Below are 20803 nucleotides of genomic sequence, written 5' to 3' on the forward strand. Positions count from 1 at the left end.
ATAAATAGCATCGTTAAAACCCCAAGAGCAGTGTTGGGGAATCACAGTTTCTTGCAAAAACTTTACCGTTTCTAACTCCCTTGCTAAACTGTGTCTTAGAGAATTTTGTGCAATATATCTCTTAAGGTTTAGGAATCCACTGGCTTTTAAATATATTTACATTCTTGATGCTTATAAGGTGAGATTAGTCCTCATGTCCTGTTAGTCAGGAATATCTACAGCAATTGCTGTAGAGCCAGCCCTCGCTAGGCATGACTTCCTTTGAGTAGCAGCAGGAATGAATTAAGCAAGTACAGCCAAAGATATCACATGAAAGACTTGAAATACCAGTGAGCTGAAGAAAGCCCTGTTCTCTGTGTGTCCGTGCGTGTGCATAGCTGCCGCTGCTAAAGATTCAGTTTTTCACAATGGGCAAATGCTGAAGGGAGAAGACTTAAAAGGTAAGGGGTTTAATTTATGCAGATTTTTTAATAATTTTCCCGTCTTGCATGCCTGGTGTTGCAGTGGACTTTTGGAAAGAGAAAAGATAAGTGCCTGGAGTTTGGCAGAGTGAGCTAAATTGGAAATGTTTCTAGCCTTGCATTTGCTTTTAAAGAGGGTAATAGCAAGCACGATCAGGTTTATGAAAAACTGGCTAAATTATTGGTCTGGGCATATTTTTGAATGCCAGGAGAGCTGGCCAGCAAAGCAGTCAGCTTCAATAAGCCACACTGTGCTTGAAAGTTAAAGGAGAGATTGTTTAGCGGGCAGGAAAAGAGTCAGCAGCACTAGAGCTGTGTGTGCAGGGAGGGGGAGATCGGTGTTGTACTGGTGACCTGCTCTGCAGAGAAAGATCTTTTCTGTTGCTCAGCAGTTCATGTAAATTTTGGGAAAGCAGCTTTCCTGTAATTTTTTCAGGCATGGCTGTAGTTTGGCTCTGATTGCACTTGATTGCACTATAGGACAGTGACAGCAGGGACGTGTTGGGGGGAGCGTGACGAGCTCTTGGCTGCACCCACCCAGAAGCCTGAATTAATTTTTGCAGTTCTACTGGAGAAACTTGACGGGCCACATTTGGGACGATATTTCTTTCGCCATAGAAACACGGGAAATGGAAAAAGCACCAAAAAGAATGTGTAGCAGCAGTGGAAGGGATATTACCACAGCAGTTTACTTTGACTTTGTTTGCGCTGTGTCAACTCCCCTCCCCCTGCCCCAGCAAGGAAACAAAAATCCCAACCAGGCAGGTAAAATAGTTTGTTTCTTTACCCATCTCACCCTCCACAACGCTGACTGCCTTTGCTCCAGGGATCTGCATTTTCCTCCTTGCTTTCCCACTTAAGGGGCTTGCCTCTGCAAACACTAGGATTCAGCCACCGGGAAGAAAATTAGGGTAAAAATGCTTGAAAGAACCTGTTACGAAGGGAATGGGTTGGATCCTGCATCTCTGAAGTCTATGGGAGCTTTATTCTGGTCTCAAGAAGAGCAACTCTGAATTTGCCTTGCAAATCTCCATGGAGGTGATATGATCTGATGAAGTGCGTATGGGACGGGGAAGGGGGTTTCTCCTAACTTCTAGCTGTACTCTCACTGATACAAAGATAGGTCCTTTAAAACACCATGCGTTAACTGTGGTGATAGCTTAAAATGTGAGTATTCTTGTTTTGTGGAACATGAAATACATGAATTTAGTATTTCTTTAGCTAAAGCTGCTTAGTTTCAAAAAACATTAGATTCATTGTGGTTTTCATTTGTCATTTGCTTATTCAAAAAATTTTATTTGCAGCAAAAATATGAACATAGTAACAAAATCTTTTTTTTCCCAGTACAACTAGATTACTGATAGGACTGTCCCAACTATTCACACATCTTCTGCCAAAGCTACCCACAAAATACAAAATTAGCATTAAAAGCCGAATGCTGACTTAGAGGCTTGGTAATAAGGTAATGCTGATTTAGAGAAGGCTTGGACTTGGGAAGCTTTTTTTCTCCTTTACTGTATCTATTTTACTATATCTAGGTGGCCTTTACTATATCTAGGTGGCTTTTCTTTAATTAATCACAGAATACTGTGAATAAGCGAAGACTTTCATGGTGAAAAAACGTTGCTGTGATGAAACTGTAAGGTTCGAACCTTGTAAGTTCAAAACACTACAAAACATCTGCAGCCACCTCTTAACCTCTTAAGAAAGCACTGTCTGAAAGGACGTTTAAGCATCTTACCTTAGTCATCGAAGTTAAACTTAGAATTTATTAATCCTGGTGGTTCTAGGCAGTTTATAAACCTAAAAAGCAAGGCACTTGCATGCTGTTATTGCTTAAACGGCCGAATTACAGGAGCAAGATGGTGTTTTTAGTGTATGAAGTAGAATTTAGTATCAGTAAGCCCCCATTTCAGGACATAGGTCCTGGGGCACGTTCCCTGTTCAGCCGTGGATGAGCTGGACAGCAGAGCTGGCCCTGCTCCTGCAGCCCAGGCGCATCGTGGAGCCCCTCAGCCTCCCTGGGCACGAGTAATTTTGCTGTTGAGGACCACAGAACATGGGAAACGCACATCTTTCTTTTTAGGCATTCAGCTCTGCGCAGTTGCTCATTTTGTGCACAGGAGCCAAGAAATCCCTTGCACCGTGTAAATAGCTCGGTGAGAAGCTCTTTAGTTTTGGCTGTCGCTATGAGTTGTCACACATACCTCTGAGGACTGCATAATGCTAAATGGAAAGAAAAAAAAGGCAAGTTCTCTTAATGCTGTATTTTCATAGTTTACATGATGAGATATATAATGGCATTTTTGAATCTTACTGTATGTTAACCAAAGTTATCTTAAGCATTAAGTACATAGTCAATAGGTGCTTTCTATTTCCTCAAAACTTTTTATAGTCGAGCAGGATTGAATAGGTTGAGAGAAAGTAGATGGGCTGAGAGAATTTACCACTTTCATGAAAGCCAGTTCATGCCAGCCAAATGCTCTTTGGTATCAGCTTTCTCAAATGAACGGCTGCCCCAGATTCACCATAAAAAGGCTGAGTATGCCCATCTGCAGCTTGCCAGTCATGCCATTTGTTCTTGTTTAGCCAAAAAGAAGCACTGTCGAGCCTTAGCGTGACAGTGTCTCAAAAACTAAGTAGGCTTTGCATGGGAGAAATGGTGATTTTGTTAGAAGTAGTGTCACACTTTAATTACTTCACAGAAGTTCTAATATAAACAAAGAATTAGCAAGCTTGGAAACTGCAATAGCAAATAATAGAAAATTAGATAAAAACAACAGCAAAAAAACAAAAATAGAAAAACCTGTTTAGGAAGGCCAATGCTATGTTTCTGACTCAAACATTAAGGGTTATGTTTGTTGTGTGCTTACATCAGACAAGGAATTTCTCAGAGAAGAAACGCTTGTTTGGCCATTCAGGACTACCACTTTCCTCTTAACCACTTGCACATACATCCTTGAATGTCCCGTATCAGCAAAGCTGTTAGAGCATATGTACTTCTTGTTGGTTCCTGTGAGCTCTAGGCTTGTATCCGATTGCTTTCCTTAAGTTATTGCTGGCTTTATGCTGCTGTGGGTGTGCTGGCCAGCAGATGTTAACCAGGATACCTTGTCATGCAGCTTTGAAGCAGAATTGGGCACACATACATCTCTGCTTACAAGTATGTATTCAGCCAGAAGTTGCCAGGTGTCTATTCAGAAGGACAAGGAAGACTTTTCCCATGAGTTGGTCCAGTGGTGTGAAGTCCATGCTGCTGTCCAGTCCCAAGGAAACGCAGCTACATGATGGTGGAGTGTCAGTGTTGTAGTCTCACACTGACCAGAGATTTGGGAACATGGACAGAGCAAATGCACTTTTGAGAGATGGAAGAACCGTATTCTTACTTACATGTGTTATAGCAGACTGGAAAAAAGTAAGAGGAGAACTCAGCTCAACAGAATCATCTTAGAAAATGGATAGGAGTTAACTAAGTGTATGCTTCATGTAATTAAGCAGAAATGGAACTTGCCTTAAAAGAAACAAAGGGCCATTGGTCAGAGTCCCTGCATGTAAATCCCACAGGCTGCATAGATATGAACAGGGGCAGCCCATTAACTCATTGAGAAGGTGGTTGGATTTTAAGTTACGTAAGTCCTGATCTAGTTTAACCGTGCCTTATAATTCATTGAGTAATGTATATGTTTTTTTCCTAACAGAAAAAAAAAAAATTGCAACTTTCACTAAGAAGTTTTGCCATATGTAATCAGTAGCAATGAGATCACAGTGGTGTTTTGCTCTACAAAATGTGGTTATCAGCAACGCTGGTAGTAAGCCTTGGTAGCTCTCTACTTCTAGCCAAGATCCTGCTTTGAATATTGGCCTGTCTGTACATAGAGCCTGGCCACTAGAGTAGTACAACAAACAACTCTAATCTGCATTTGGGGAGAATAAAAAGCTCCTCAGTTTCGCATTTTATAGTATGTGAAGAAATCATTGCAATGCTTTTTGATCAGTATGATGTTTGTTTTAGGAGGGAAGTTTCAGAATTGCCAGAAATACCAAATTTGATACCTATCTGGTTCTCAGAAACAACAAAGCATTAGAGTAGGAGATTTTGCAGTTCTTCATGAAAAAAGACCGATAGCACTGTAACAGAGCAGCTCAAGGGTAGCATACCTGTTATCTTTGGCTTTGTGCATGCTCATTTCACAGAATAAACAAGTATCTTCATTTTGTGTTCCTTCATACAAACACATACACGTACACATTGCACTTGGTCTTTGCATCTTGCTCTCTAGGTGACTGTAGGTCTGCAAGACAAATTCTGAATTTATAGTGTAAAAATCTGTAGAGAGCAACAGAATGATAGACCAATTGCAAAGGGAAACACCAAAGTTAGAATGACACTGGAATGTTCTGAGACCAGATGGAGGGGAGTAATCAGCATCTTGTGAAGGAGTGAAGATGAGTCATTTCTCTAGGTTATCATGCAACTCTTGTTCGCAGCCAGGTAGAAAAACAATTTCTGCACTCACCAAAGGGATCCATGGGACTCCCTGCAATCCAGGAATGCCCAAGGCCGGTTGTGCTCCAAGGCAGGAGCACTGGGTCATGGCACCCTTGCAGCCAGCACCCACACAGCCGGGGCTGCGTGTCAATAGAGCCCTGTGCGTTTTCCAGGGATGGGAATAATCCACCCTTTGAGTGCAGCCTGAGCTTCGGTTCCCTAGCAACTCCAAGCTCTGCAGCGGAATATTCTGTAGCCTTCCTAATTTACACATATCGAATATTGGCTGTGATTTAAGCCTAGCTAATTTCCCATTATGACTTTCAGACACGAAGAAAAAGAAGAGCGAGCTTCTTAGAAGACAATTTTATAATTCATCTATATTTCTTTCCTGGAGCAGGAGTTGCACTGGAATATTTTGCCTGCTTGAGAAAGCGCTGAGCAACAAGTCTGCATTATGTCAGAGTTGTATTTTGTGAAGGCTTCTTTTAGGGTCTGCTGATAGAATAGTGTGCAGAAACAAAATGCATCAGAGAAACAGAAGCTGTTTATGTCCTTAATGTAAAAAAAAAATGTTAAAAAAAAAAAAAGCTTCTGATCAAGTGCTAGCTTTTTAACATTGCTTGAATCTTTTTATGTTTTTATGTTTGTTTTTATGTTATCTTTTTTAACTAGGAAGTTGCTAACCCTTATGACCAGCAAACAAGCCTGTACACTTTACATTTTTAATTAAAAAATGACTCAAACTTTTATTATTTTTAAACCTTAGAAATTTCAAAGGTATGATTCATGCCTGTTGAAGGGTTTTTCCTGTTTATGACATTTGGAATTGAGGGTTTTTCTTTTTTTTTCTTTTCTTTTTTTTTTTTTTGTGTGTTACCTTGCAGTGAACGTTTGCAGGCTGTGTAATGATTTAATCTAAGCAGGCTGCTTCTTAATAGATGGTCAACCACAGTAAAGGCTCAGCCAAACTTCTCTTGCTGCACTGTCAAATGCTTTTATAGCTAATGAGCTTGCGTCCTGCCAAGATGGAGCCTGAACACTGGAAGTGCAATTCTGGACTATAATGTGTGTTGGAGTCTTTAATACAAATTGAGTCTCTAGGAGGTCCAATATTGAAGGTTAAGGAAGTCATCAGTAAGCATTTCTAAATAATAAGAGTAATACTTATTCCATAAATACAGTGCTGAAAGGGGACTAGTTATATTGTTTAACCTACCGCTTGGCAAACTGTAAGGACGTGCTTAACACTTGCTGGGAAGAGGATGTTATCCTGTGTTTTCTTTAAGGCTTGTAGTAGTTTTAGAGGGTCTCACCACCCTGGGTTAACTATTCCAATAGTCGGTTATACAGTGAGAAAAATGAATGCCATCTGACCTGAATATGTCTGACCTGAATATGTCTTACCTTGGTTTTCATAGTCCTTATGATACTCTGATACATTTTATTCTGTCGAATATACATAATATATCTACTTTAAGATTATCAAGCTCTCTCAGCTTTCTCATTGGTAAGCTCTTCAAGTCTCTTACTGTTTTTTTCAGTCTGATCTTTATTCTTCTAGGTCTTCTCTCAATCCTTTCCAGTTTAGCCATCTCTTTTATTATGCCACAAAATTGGATGCTGTATTTCAGTAGCAATCACATACCTGGCTGAGAAACGTTCGCTACCTCACCAATCACATATTAGACTTCATAATTTTTAGATAATTTTTAATATTCCTTTTAAAGTAGTGCCACTAAAAAAAATAATTTTCATATTTTCAAGTTCTAAAGGTATTCAGGCACGCAGTCCTAAGTATGAAAGTGTAACCAGATGAAATGACAGGTAAATGCCCCAGGAATAGAGAGCATAGAATACTCCTTGTGCTCTTTAAATTGGTATTGTCTGCTCTTCTGGAGAGTACTGTTCATTGCCTCCTCTTACAAGGAGCTCTTGTGGCTGGAAACGAGGTTATTACAAGCCATTTTCCTATCCTCTTGTGTCCTTGCTTGCAATAGAGAGAAGGAGACAAGTATCCCTATAACCTCTCCCCACAAGCAGAGCCTGTCATTAAAAGCTTCATGTCACCTAGGAAAAGCAAAAAATGTTGTGATAATATGGACCAAAGTTATTTCAGCAAGACTGTCCGAGGATGTACTGCTGAAATGATAGTACATTAGCACTTCAGCGAGAACTAGCTCTATGGAGGGCTTTACATTCTAAGGTGTGAGATTACTTGTAGTAACATAACACTAGATATTGGAAGTATGTAGGGATTAGTTTCTTAAAAGGATGGTTAGAGGCTTTACAACTGGGTCAGATTTTGGTCATGCAAGATCTAACACACTTCTTGAAAGAGGTCCTCACAAGTATTTTTGCCCAAGTTTTGTATCCTCTGATAAGTCTTCATATCTTTCAAGAATAGAAACGCAACACTAAACCCCCTCTTTCTCTGTGCCACACAAGCAGGAAGAAATCCTATTACAGCAGCCATCCTAGAATGTGGTTGACTACTTTTAAATATAGCAAAGGGCTTACTCAATTTGCCAATAAACTGTCAGCTAACAAAAATCAGTAAGTCCCAGCTGAAAAGTCCAATGTGGAGGAGTGACACTACAGTGGAAAAATCAGGATACATTTGGCGAGGTCTTGGCCTGGGCAAGTTAATGAGAGGTGCTGCTGAGAGGAAGGGCCGGGATTTCACGCTATCTTCTTGGTTTGTATTTTGCCGGGGGTGATGTGGAGCAGCGTACACCACAGGCACGTGCCTTTGTCCTCCTGACCATTGTAACAAACAGTGATGACAGCAATATCTGCTATCTTGACATGGGGTTGGTGCAGAGTGACAGCTGCTCTTGAAATTAGTACCTCACAGCATGTTTCTTCATGGTGTGGCTGTAGCGATCAGGCAGCCTGATCAATTTTCTACGGGAGAAGCCCACTGACCGATCACAATGTGGGGAGAATGAGGCCAGATTGGGGTTTAGTTGGCAGGGATTGGAGGCTTTAATTAGGATGACCTTAGCTGAAATGGCAGCAGATTATTCACAGGTGGAGAAGGAGGGTCCGTGAAGATTTCCAGCTGAGGTCTGTGCTGCGAGTTGCACCTTCTGTCAGTGCACTGAGAATCTGTTAGAGCTGCTTCAAATCTTAAATCCCCTCTTTTCCCAAATGCTCTTAATTGTCTGTCTCACATGGATGGTCATACACTTGCTGCTGTGGGATAAACAGCCCATGAGACTTGCTGTGAATTTCAATAGACTCTAAATAATATAGTCAGACAACATGGGCTCATTCAGCTAAAAACTTTGGCACATGCATAGCTCTAAACATTTGTGATGGTAACATAGGAGAATCTGGTATTTCATGCCTTAAAACTTAATGGAATAGGAATGTTGGTTTGGGCAAGTATAGGTTTCCTTTAGGTTTATTTATCAACATTAGTGGGAGAGGTGGATAAATTCAGTCTTCTGATGCTTTTAAAAAGAAGGTTCACAAAAGGGTTGCTGTTTATGCTCAGGGTAGAGCATAGTGCATACAAACCAGGCAGAAGAGGAATTGCTGTGAAATTCAAGACTGCAGTGGCACTTAAGGAAAAATAGTCTGAATGGCTCCAGAACAGTGAATTTGTTCATCGTCATTGATGAAGTATGTATGAAATTATGGCCTATCAAGTATGAAATCATGGCTAGAAGTCTGAATCCTGTCTGCATCTTTCCTCCAATTTGTAAAGCTAATTCTAATTCTTGACTACACAGAGAAACACAGGACTTGAAATGTGACAGAGACATGTTCATAGATGGGCCTAATTCAGTAATGTCTTGACCCATCTAAAGCCTTCAGTTATCAGTGCAAAGGGTCAGTGTGATAATGTACTACTTCACAACTCTGAAATGACTGCTGTCTTACAAATATCCTTGAGATACCCTTGCTTATAAAGTAATCTGGATGACAGCCTGAATATAAATGCAAAAACATTTTTCATGTTCGTTTCTTGAGTTTGACTCCTTTGACTGTCTTGGTACAGTAGGAGTCTAAAATTACAGTGCTGCCTTTATACAGCATTATTTTTAGCACAAGCAATTCTAACCTGTGGAATGATAGTGGCAAAATTCTGAAGTCTGTCACCTATCTGAAATATTCAGGATTGGAAGATGAGTCATGCAGATCAGATGCAGTAACTGGAATTAAAGAGAACATCAGCAAATCATGTGAATGCTTGCTGTTGGTAAATGTAGCATTCACGTTCAAACCTGTAGAGATTATATAAAAGAGCCAGCATATAATTATTGAGTTAACAGTGAAATCTGGCCTGGAGTTTGCAACAGAGTTTTTTTTTTGTTTTTTTTTTAAGGCATATGTGTTCATTTAATATACCCACATTATTTTTGGCAAGTTACCATCAGCAATATTAGTAATCTATTTTAAAGGCATTGAGGGTTTTTTTTTTTTTTTCTGTCAGATATGAGGATAAACACAAGGAGAATTTTAGGCATGCAGAATACATACTGGTTTGTCTTATTTACCCAAGTATTCCATGACTTTGCACTGCAGTAGAATGGAAATACTTGTTAAACTTTCTAACTGCACCATGTTCCTTGTTTTTATACTTTACTCATACAGTGCTTGTCTCTATGGACAAGCGCTGTTGTGGAATCGTAAGAAAACTTCAAAAACAAAGCAAGCATCAATGTATTTTTTAGTCTGAACCTTTTACAGTTACTACTAGCTGTGTGCTGGAGAAAACTGTAGAGGCGTTCTTAAGCTATTTTCTTGAAATATGCATGTACTTAAGTTGATGGGACCTTGGACAGGCTGCATTCAGGCTCGTATGCTCCATGTGCTGTAAGCATAGCAATCATGAAGTTGAACCTAGTAAATAAGCAGACATGGTCAGAGCTTATGGTGTAAGCAGCTCAAGTAAGGATGGCTGGAGGAGCGGGGAAAAGAGAGGTGAGATGGTTTTTCAAGGTAAGAAAGCGACTGGCAATCTCTGGATTTTATAGGTAAGTTGCACCAGCCTCTATCTGGCCTGGCTTTGCAATGTATTTTCTGATCGGGACTGTAGACATTTCCCCTTTACTCCTTTCAGGTGATTGGATTGAATTCCCAGCAGAAGTCGAGGCTGCTGAGTTCTCTATGTGAATAAGGATCATTAATCATACTGTAGATTAAAAAAGGCAACAACGAGTTTGCCAAAATGTTGATATCAATTCAGATGGATTTTATATGTAATTTTATTCACACTTTTCAAATTCAGCTGGGATAAAACCCAGGCATTAGTCGTGGTTGGTGGAGTTGGTGTTGAAGAGCAGAAGCCCATGGAGACTGTTTGAGAAAGATCTGGCTTAATAAATCCCCCTGGGCAGCATGACTACGTTTGTGTCTGAATAAAAATCACAGTAAAAACAAGTTCAAACCCCAACAGAAATAGGAGGAAGACTTTTTAATTCCTGCTGCTTTCTCCCTGAACTGACAGGGTTACATATTAGGAGTGAAGGAGAATAGATTTGGAAAAGTTGCTGTTTTTCAACAAAACCTACTTTTAATGTCCTTTTACCCCTTTTGAAAAATCTTTTTCTTGTCTCTGTCTTGTACAAAACATTTGGTAACTTTAAATTTTCCTCTCTTACGAGATATGGCAGCAAAGCCCTTTTCAGTTCTCTTAGAGAAATCTAGAAAGAAGGGGTTTGACTTTTTATTATTATTATTATTATTATTATTATTATTATTATTATTATTATTTTCCCTTTCCATGATTCTGATCTTCCTGACTAAGTAAGTTCTGTGAGATTATTATAATTGGGCATTATTGTGACTCTTGCTTTCCCATGTGGGGAAAATCAGATATTTGCCTTATTTGAGTTGAACAAATGATTTGTGGAGCCAAAAAAAAGACAAAAGTTACTTAGTATTGTAATATTAATTACATGTGTGTAACACATAATAGGTGTTACACACATGGGCTCACTCAGTGTGCTATCCAGAGGGAGGGGAAGTTGTTTTTTCACACCTCAGACAGTAATCTAAGGAACTATTCCATAAGGAAAATGATGTGTAGGTGTTGGATGTCTGGCCTAGTGGCTTCAGCTAATTGTGAACTGAGGCAGAGGCTGTGCCCTTTAGGAGGCTCAGAGCAGATCAGAGCAAGCATTTAGCGCTTAAGAAGCCAGAGTCTCGCCAGCCCAGACTCCAGGTCACATTAAAGCCTTGGCCTCAGTGCTGTCTGTCTGGCGCAAATTCAGTGGAGACTTTTGGATTTGAGAAGTGATAAATTACAAGATGTGTTATGAAAGAGTGCACCACAAAAAAAAAAAAAAAAAAAAAGAAAAAAGAAAAACCACCACCTTTATCAAGTACAGCAGTCCTGACTTGCAGCTTTTTAAAGCATAAGAAATTTGCTGTTGCTTGGTGCCCTAATGTGGTTGTAACCTAAGTGACTCAGTAGCTGTTATCTGGGGGTTACATGTGTCAGAGGGACTTTTAGTGCTGCTGTTCTTGAAAAAAATAGGAAAATAAAAACCAGAGTTTAAAAACTCTGAATAGATGTGAAGTAGATTGCACCTCTGACGATGTTGGAAGCCATAAATTGACTTCCTTTTCTGTTGGCTTCGGCGTTATAAAGTTGATCTTACTTTATAGGAGTTGTAATTTTAGCAAGTTAATTCCAGTTTTTACTTTGAAAGACACAATGTGAATTTGATACTGTTTTAAAATCAGTTATTGTTCTGTTGTCTACCTCCAAGTTTTTGCAGAATACACTTTCTTTCTAAGTGTTCATTTATGAAGCAAGTTCACTTTAAAGCAATACTGCCAAAGGTTTGCCAGGCCTTAGAGATGAATCCTGCTATATGTGGTTTGGATATAAATCTGGAAGTTACTTATCATTAGCAAGTCTGAAGGAATACCAGTAAATGTACCAGAACGTGCTTCAGCGTGGAGGTTTTATGCTGTTGCAAATGTAACGTGTTGGTGCTGCCAGCGGAGATAATCATCACGCTCCATTTCAGAAGTGTCTGCAGTTTAATAGGGGTATGTACAGGCAGTGCTTACACTCTAGTTAGGTAAATGCATATGCAATTGATTTTTAAGTATGAGGGAGTCCTGCTGACTGGAAGTTAGGCTTAAGGTTAGTAATTGTGTTTATATGATTGAGGCTCAAATCCTAGGTAAAACTAGCTGGCGTGAAGTATGTCAGCAGTTGTAAGATGCTAAGTGCTCCGGCACTGTGCGCATGGCCAAGTTTGTTATTTATTCTGATGGTTTTCAGTAGAGCTGGGAAGCCATGGATGCATTTAAATGTTTGGGGTTTGGACTCCTTCGCTTCATCTCTTGCTTCATGTCTTGCTGCATCTCTCATCATCGCTCAGGGCTGAAGTGTTTCTGGAATGTCTTGGTCAATATTGTTTCCCTGCTAGTGAGAGAGGAAGATCATGGACCTCCAATTCAGTAGCCTCATGTGCCCGTGAACAATTTAAAAACATTACTAATGTAAAATGGAGAGGTAAGCTTATGTGATTAAAACCCTGCTCATCTTTATGTTGCCCTGCTGATAGTATGCTGAGATGTCTAGCAGCATTTCGTGTTTTTCTTTAAAAATGCAGGCTTTGGAAGGCAAGTGGTTATTGCACAATCTCCGTTTGCAGCGAAGAAATAAGACTACAGACGTGGGATTAAAGTCATGAAATTGTTTCTTCTTCCCTTGTGCCCAAAATATGGATAGAAATAAAAATAATGGGGAAAATAAAAGCAACAGGAGGTGTTAGGCTCTTCTTGGGGCTGACTTTTGACATTTTAAGCGCTGGAGTTGGCAGTGAAGGAAGCAAGGAGTTTTGTGGTGGTCTGTGCCCGCAAACAGAGCGAGCGGCTGCCTCTCCAGGGGGGCGAGGGCAGCGTCACCGCCAGGTTGTGCGGCTGTGGGGCGTCCCGCTCGCAGCCCTGCACCAGCCCCCTCGCCCGCCCGTGCTGAAAACGCCGCTCTGTGCTAGTCACACAAGGAATGATAAGCCCCTGAGGATAAGGGTGGAAAGACGGAGAGTCAAAGAAAAGATGTATTGCCGGGTGTCTGTGGCGCAAGTCGCCCTCAGGTTATGCAGGGCAAAAGTGAATTTGTTTCTCCTCGTGGCCTCTGTGTCTCTGTGTACGGTCCTTGCTGCCCCTCATCAGTCACCCATGCGGAGGCGAGCGAGCAGGTTTCACGCAGGCACCATTGCACTGGGAGGCTGGTGGGGACTGAGCTTCCCCACAGCCGCGGCCCGGACCGGCTCCTGAGGCCGCACACAGCTCGTGACCTGGAGAGGGCCGCGGTGACCGGCCCGCCACTGGAAACACAAATTGTTCTCATTTTTGCTGGGTGCCCCTAGCTGTGGAGGAAAGGTCAGGCCGGTGGTGTTTTTCCAAATGGGTTTCGGCTGCTGTGCCGCAGGAAGCGGTCGCAAAGTCCCTTGTGCGCCAGGGAGCCACTCGCCCACGGGCTCTGCAGCAGGGAGGAGTCTCCCGTTCCCGCCACTCCAGAAACAAGATTAATGCGCACAAGGCAATCCCAGCCCTTTGTGTTAGACATTTTGCCTTTTACAGAGGGGAATGGGAAGTGGATCTGTTGCTATTTCTGCTCCTAGTAGCTAATGAACCAGAGTAACCGTGGCTAGCACGGAGTTCTTTGTTTTATGCAGAAGTGGGGGCCAGTGCAGAAGTTTGGTTTGGTTAGTTTAAAGTGACTTTGATTCTGTGATTTCCTAAAATTAATTCTGGCAGTTTAAAATTTGGGGAGCCATTTAGTTGAACAAGAAACATTATTAAAGCCCTGAAGACACAAGACAAGAGCTCTCTGATTTACAGTTCTCGAAGGTTAACCTTGATGCCTCTTGCATTAGTTGAAGAAATGGCACTGCCTGCAGTGGGAACTACACCAGCTTTTGTTAATTGCCATTCGTTATATCTGTGAGATGCTCCTGCCTTCCGAATTCTTCTTGCCCTAATCCTGCAAATTGCTGTGCAGGAGGGCAAAATGCTGTGTTTGGGTGGACTGCTGGACTGCCAGATTGAGCAGCGCATTTACATTTGGGGTTATTTCAGTATCAGAGTTGTCAGCATTTTGCAGGATAGTCATTAGCACAAACTGGAGTAGCTTTGTGTGACTGTGGCTGAGACTGGCTTACCTTGGCAGATGGCTAAAGCACAGGTGACTTGGAGAATCCTAAGAGCTTGAATAGGAACATGACTGATGATTATTCGTGGGTTGTCTTGGTTGAGATTATTTTTTTCAATGAAAAAGGACACTAGGAGTTCTCCATGCAAACTAAGTGACATTTATTTCATATAAACCGTTTTTTTTTCTTTGTTTATAGATGAAGAATACATTTCTACCATTCAGAATTAGTAAAGAAAGGAAGCTCTTAGTAATATACCTTATTTAAACTTTGAAGTATCACTATCAAACTTCCATCACTATCAATAGAAGATGAAATGTCACTACATCTAAAAAATCAAAATCATAGGTTCTTTTCTGCCTTTTTGGTTTTGTTTTTACTTAAATAGTATCATACCGCTAGATTAAGATCTTTGCCATTTGACATCTCCAGGGAATATAAATTCAGCTGCTAAAGAAACAAAACAATTAAACTTAGAGCTACTGAGTTAGTTGTCCTGTTTTGTTGTTTTTTCACCATCTTTTCCCCTTCATAGCAACAGTTAGCAAATATAAAAGAAATGGAACGGGGTAGTTGATTGGGTTAAAGGGCTGTAGATACTCTAATTTGGGAGATTATATTTTGTAAATATCCTTTTATTTCCATGCTACTTTTTGTATGTTTTGAATTGACAGTGTGCTTAAGAAACTGTATAGTTAGTTTCTTTGTATACTTCGGCTTTGTATATAGTCCTGTTTATTTCCCCTGGCATCTCACATTACAAATACTGTCAAATTACAGTGGTGATAACCATTGCTATTATAATCTTCATTTTGAACCTGCTTATTTTAGATGCCAGACCAGTTTGATCAGACTGTGGTGCTTAACCAACTGCGCTATTCTGGGATGCTGGAGACAGTGAGGATTCGAAGGGCTGGCTTCCCAGTCCGGAGGCCCTTTCAGGACTTTTATAAAAGGTAAATAGGCTGAGTTGTACACATAAGTCATGGGGCATGGGCATCATTAGCAATGTTTCTCTGTTGAGGAATAAATTGAAGATCTAATGAAATGGCAAAATTAGAGCTCTCTGTCTTAGACAAAGTAATACAAATGCTTTCTGATTGACAGATATAAAGTCCTCATGAGAAACTTAACTCTGCCTGAAGACCTAAATGAGAAATGTGCTGTCCTCCTTCGTCTATATGACAACACAAGCACTGAATGGCAGCTTGGAAAAAATAAGGTAAAATACTCTGACTGCATGTTGTAGCTGCTGCTTATACAATGCTGTGGAACAGGATTGAGCTTGTGCAGATGCAGAGTTGTAGTTGTGATGGTCACTGCCTTTCACCTTAGACAAAGCTGAGCACTCCTGCAGATCTCCTTGAAACCACATAGTAACAACTAGTAGTTCTGCTAAGGAATTTGCTGGCTAAGGCACTTAAGCCTACTGGGAAGTTTATTCATGGAGAAAGAGTCCCCTTGAATTTTTTGTCACTGCTTACGAATATGAGGATCAGAGCTTAAAATGTGATTGCTAGATCTTATCGCTGTTAAAAGAATCTAGCACATAAAGTACTTACCCCTTCTGCAAGAAGTTCCATTCAGTCGAGATCCACTTGCATGGTATCTGCTCAGTGGATGAAATTTTGGAGAGTATTTGTATGACAGAATTGAGCTCTCAGTGGGTCAGCTTTCAGACTTGTCTTCTAAGGTACATGAAACCTCAAAATATGTCCTACCGGGCATTTTTTTCTTTTTCTTCCAAGAACATTTCAAATGATTAGACCCTGGACAGTGCCTGAAACATTTGAGAAATACATTTATGAGTGTCCCAAATTATTTGAACAAGCTCTCCTTGTCAGAACCTTAGCAGGGGTCGGAGCTCTGTTTATAACTTGCCTTAGCCAGGAATAATTGCACCCAGGATGTGTGTGCATGTTTTTAAGAATCTCCTTACATAGCTTATTTTAGAAGAGAACAAGAGGGCATTGGTTTCACACTGAAGAGTGTGCAGTGCACTATCCTGTCCATGTCACTGGAAAGAGGTTAATAACAACACTGTGATTATTAACCTTCAGTGTGAATTTTCCTTGTCTTTACATGTAGCTGCAATGCACCCGTTCATGCAAGTGCAATAATCTGTGCTTTGTACGTGCTTGCACCCATCATCTTTGTTGAGGAAGTAGGTGAATGCCTTTCTGAATCTGAATTTCACTGTGTTTTTAAAGCTTGTGTGGATAGAGCAAAGTCAGATCGCATACTGGGTGAAAAAGTAGGTTTCTTCCATTACAGCCTATTTTATATACAGGAATAAAGGCTATATATATGAAGGGCTGCATAGTACAGCTTGGATACTGATGAGTTCCTAGTCAATGGGACTTCTCTCTATGAGTATTTGCTAGTGTTAAGCATTGCAGAATCAAATACCTTTTTACTTCTCTCAGAACTCAGGAGGGCTCCTGGTCTAACTGATGATGGACTTGTTCCCTGAAACATGGAGGGAAAAACTACACCTTTTGTCCACCTCCATACTCCCCAAAGGCCTCATTTTCTTCTGTTTTCACAGAAAAAAAAAAAAAAAGAAAAAGAAAAAAAGACAAAAGACCTCAAGGAGATATTCCTGCAGTTGAGCCTGTACAGCAACTGCAGAGCTCTTCCCTTAGCAGAGCCCACACTGTCCATGGGATTTCCTCATCCCCACACTGTGGTGTGTAGTCTGCCTCAGATCCTAGGCAGTCCAAGTACGACTGCACTAGATCCTTCCAGCTGCTTTTGTCTCATGCAGCAGAACTACAAGCTCTTGTCACCTTTAGCTGGTGTCAGAGGATCCATGCTCTGAAAAGCAAATGTTGAGAAAAAGCGCTGATGAGAAAAAGCAAATACCTCACTACTTTGTAGAGGTACAAAACAGAACAGAAACAGATATATTGAACATGCTGTTCAATATATCCTGCTGTAGAGACCAGTACCAGTTCATTCCTTTTAGCCTTATGCTTGCCCCTACTTACGCTTAGTTCTCTTAGTCCAGATGAGCAAACCAGGCTTCTCAATCCTACTAAAGAGCCTGCCTTGGAGCATTAGTAAGTGGTACATTGTGGGGGAATTCCTCTGGTCTCCCCAGGTCTTTGTGCACAGATAATCTGCCATCACACCTAACCAAGGCACTGGTGCCCTTGCAAACTTCTGTCAACTCTAGTTGGAAGAAGTGTTGCATCTGCTGGAGGAACTGCAGCTATTCCGTGTTGAAGAGTGGCTGCCGTTTCCCCAAGTGCTGGTGAAGCAGAAATGAGAGGTGGCCTTGGGGAGCAGCTCTTCTGCAAGGCTGTCCCAGGGTGTAATGGCAGGAAGAGAAGGCCACTCAATCTGAGTAAGAAACCACTCTCATTTGTGTTGGCATCTGCAGGTTAATGCCCATGGCATTTGAAGGAATGAGGCTTATAAAGGTTGTGGAAACTTGCTCTGATGGGGAAGCCGCTGAATTCCCAGGGGTGTTATTTCCTCCCCTCAAATGAGATTGTTCACCTTAAGCCCTCCCATTTTTTTGATCTGGGTTGCTCTTTGGTGGGAATGTCTGGTTAATGAATCCAGTAATTATGCTGCTTTTGGAAACCCCCTGCTCCTAATTAAAATTTCTATTGCCATAGTCATGATTTTCTCACTGAAATCCAAAGTGAGAAGAACATGTGCATTTTCCTTTAGGATGAAAACATTTTTGCTTTTGCTTTTTCTGCTTAAGAAAATTACATATTTAATTCTGAATGTGAAGCTCAGGCCTGAAGAGAGTGACAATAACAACATCTTGGCTGTCCTTTGCGTGTGACACTGCTACAAGTTATTGAGCCAGATGTTCTCTTGCATAGGTTTTTCTTCGGGAATCCTTGGAACACAAGTTGGAGAAGCAGCGAGAGATGGAAGTCACCAAGGCAGCTATGATTATCCGAGCACACATCTTGGGTTATGCAGCCCGGTAAGTAACTTGCTGAGAATACTTAATAGTTAAGCTTCTGAATAAACCGGTGAGGTGGTAGGCAGCTAAGTCCTTTTGGCACAAATCTTAATTTCTCATAGAGACCGGGCAACCAAATCTTGTAATTAGCTTTTGAAAATACCAACCCTTGTCTTTGCCAGTCCCCTGACTAAAACAAAATTGAATTTGAATTATTTTAATGTAATGAATAGGACATTCATTACACAGTATCAAAGATGGAGGTCAACCAGTATCCATGGCACCTAAAGAACCATGATATTAGCTAACTGGTTTTATCTGTTTACCTGGCTTCATGCATTAGTAATTAGGTGGAGTTGCTCATCCCATCTGCTTATTGCTCTAGTTTTTCTGTAAATTGTTAAGAGGGCAGTTAAAGGAAACTGGTTTGCATAATGAGATAATATCTTTTCATGTATATATTAGTCTTGTCTGCATATTCTGACCAGTATGTTACTCAAAAAGGACAATTCCCTTTTTAATGACAGAGCTATCCTGCTGTTTTTAAATTTTCTTTTCAGAGATGTGGGACAGATATTTTTGTATCTTCCTCCACATGCGTGCGCACAAGCTGCACCTTGTAGAGTCTTCTTGTCAGGGTATGAGAACACGTAGGACTGGTATTTACACTTCCTTAATGAAGATAGTTCTCTCACTAAAATGAGAAAGAAGCTCTGTCCTCTCCTAATGAAGAGAATTTGAGCCACAATGAGGAAAGTTTCACGGGGCTAGAAATAATACAATGTTCTACCAGTATTGCAGGTCACTGTTGCAGAACCTCTTAGGACCATTCCATCAGATGCTTCTTTCCTTAGAAACTTGTTCTGCCTTTTTTTTTCAGAAAGCGGTATAGAAAGATTCTTTACTACGTGGTTGTGATTCAGAAGAATTACAGAGCATTTTGTGGTAGGAAAAGGTTCCTCTGCCTGAAGAAAGCAGCCATAGTCCTTCAGAAGCAGCGGCGAGGCCAGCTTGCTCGACGTGTCTACAGAGAACGGCTAGAGGAGAAGCGTCGAGAAGAGGAAGAAAGGAGAAAAGAGGAAGAAGAAAGGTAGATCTTGCATCACTTTTTCCTACCTATGCCATGTTAGGTTTCATTTTCAATAGCTTTTGCTTCAGGAAAAATCAGTGATTTGGGAATTCTTTGCTTCTGATGCTACAAGATGCATGTAGCTCTCACAGTAGTTTCATATTCGTAAACATATCCTTGGTGATCTTATTTTTGGCTTTCCTTTTTATGTGACAAATGACCTCTGTAAATGCAGCTATTGCCCCATCCTAAGTATGTGATGAGCTTAGTTGAGCTGGGTTTGCTAACCTTTTTTTCTTCCTTTACTTTCAGGGAAAGACTAAGGAAAGAAGCAGAGCGTCTTGCCCAGCAGGTAAATGATACTTGATGCTTTCTGCCATCCTGTTTGAGTATCTCAGACCAACTATTAAAAAATAAGTAATTAAATAAAGGCATCTGTGACATTTAAACCAAACTTATTACAGTAGTTGGCAGATAAAGGCCAAAGGAAGCCTGATATAGTTGTTTGCATGGAAATTTCTTTCACCTCATGCTTCATTTAATTTCTGGCAAAGACTGAACTTTCTGCACATACTTGAATTTTCCAGTGTCTGTGAGTCAAAGTAATCATACTTTCTCTTTTCTTTTTCATTTCTATGTAGGGACAAGGGTTCTTTCAAATGAACAGCATGGTTGGTGTATAGTGCTTTAGTAACATGAAAATAAGAAAACTTGGGTTTGCAGTTTTATTTTCCTGTCTTTGTTTCTTTCTTTCTTTTTGAATGTAGGCTGAAGAAGAGAGGAAGCAGCAGGAACTGGCTGCCCTTCAGAAAGCCCAGAAGGAGGCACAGCTGAAGCAAGAGGTGGAGAAGCAGAAAGAAAACAGACAGGTGGAAGAAATCTTGCGCCTGGAAAAAGAAATTGAAGACCTGCAGCGCATGAAGGAGCAGCAGGAGCTGTCCTTGACAGAGGCCTCGTTACAGAGGCTGCAGCAGCTCCGAGATGAGGAACTCCGGCGGCTTGAGGACGAAGCGTGTCGGGCAGCCCAGGAGTTCCTAGAGTCGCTGAACTTTGATGAGATCGACGAGTGTGTCCGAAACATTGAGAGGTCGCTGTCCGTGGGCGGCGGGTATCCCGCGGAGCTCGCAGCACGCACAGGGAACGCGTGCATTGAAAAGCCCAATTTCAACTTCAGCCAGCCGTATCCTGAGGAGGAGGTGGATGAAGGCTTTGAAGCTGATGATGATGCGTTTAAGGATTCGCCCAACCCGAGCGAGCACGGCCACTCTGATCAAAGGACGAGCGGCATCCGAACAAGCGATGATTCCTCAGAAGAAGATCCCTACATGAACGATACTGTGGTGCCAACAATTCCTGCTGCTAGCAACACCATGCTTATACCTCCTACCCATGACTCAGTCAGTCTCCACAACTCTTCAAGTGGTGAGTCCACATACTGCATGCCGGAGAACGTATCGTGCAGGCCCCCGAACTCCGTGGAGCTCATTTCTCCTGATGGAGACTATGATTACGACCAAGATGATTACGAAGACGGCGCTATCACTTCTGGCAGCAGTGTGACCTTCTCTAATTCACACAGTAGCCAGTGGTCCCCTGACTACCGGTGCTCAGTGGGGACGTACAACAGCTCTGGAGCGTACAGATTTAGTTCTGAAGGAGCTCAGTCTTCTGTAAGTATCTTTGGTTTTGTTATCTAAAAAATGATGCAACTTTTCTATCTTTTTT

The 20803-nt window shown here is 41.2% G+C and overlaps 1 protein-coding gene across 1 annotated transcript in view; it reads left to right on the forward strand.

The window, feature by feature from the left end:
• Positions 1 to 20803, forward strand: part of MYO10 (myosin X) — a 146620-nt gene that overhangs the window by 103131 nt on the left and 22686 nt on the right. Inside the window, exons 20-25 of the mRNA XM_026040748.1 lie at positions 14913 to 15037; positions 15189 to 15303; positions 17924 to 18030; positions 18890 to 19099; positions 19391 to 19430; positions 19846 to 20748. Coding sequence (XP_025896533.1) covers positions 14913 to 15037; positions 15189 to 15303; positions 17924 to 18030; positions 18890 to 19099; positions 19391 to 19430; positions 19846 to 20748 — 1500 coding nt within the window. The remainder of the gene's footprint in view (positions 1 to 14912; positions 15038 to 15188; positions 15304 to 17923; positions 18031 to 18889; positions 19100 to 19390; positions 19431 to 19845; positions 20749 to 20803) is intronic.

The sequence above is a fragment of the Nothoprocta perdicaria genome, unplaced genomic scaffold (genome assembly GCF_003342845.1).
Source record: "Nothoprocta perdicaria isolate Ctin4 unplaced genomic scaffold, notPer1 scaffold_264, whole genome shotgun sequence".
In the NCBI taxonomy this organism is placed as follows: Eukaryota; Metazoa; Chordata; class Aves; order Tinamiformes; family Tinamidae; genus Nothoprocta; species Nothoprocta perdicaria.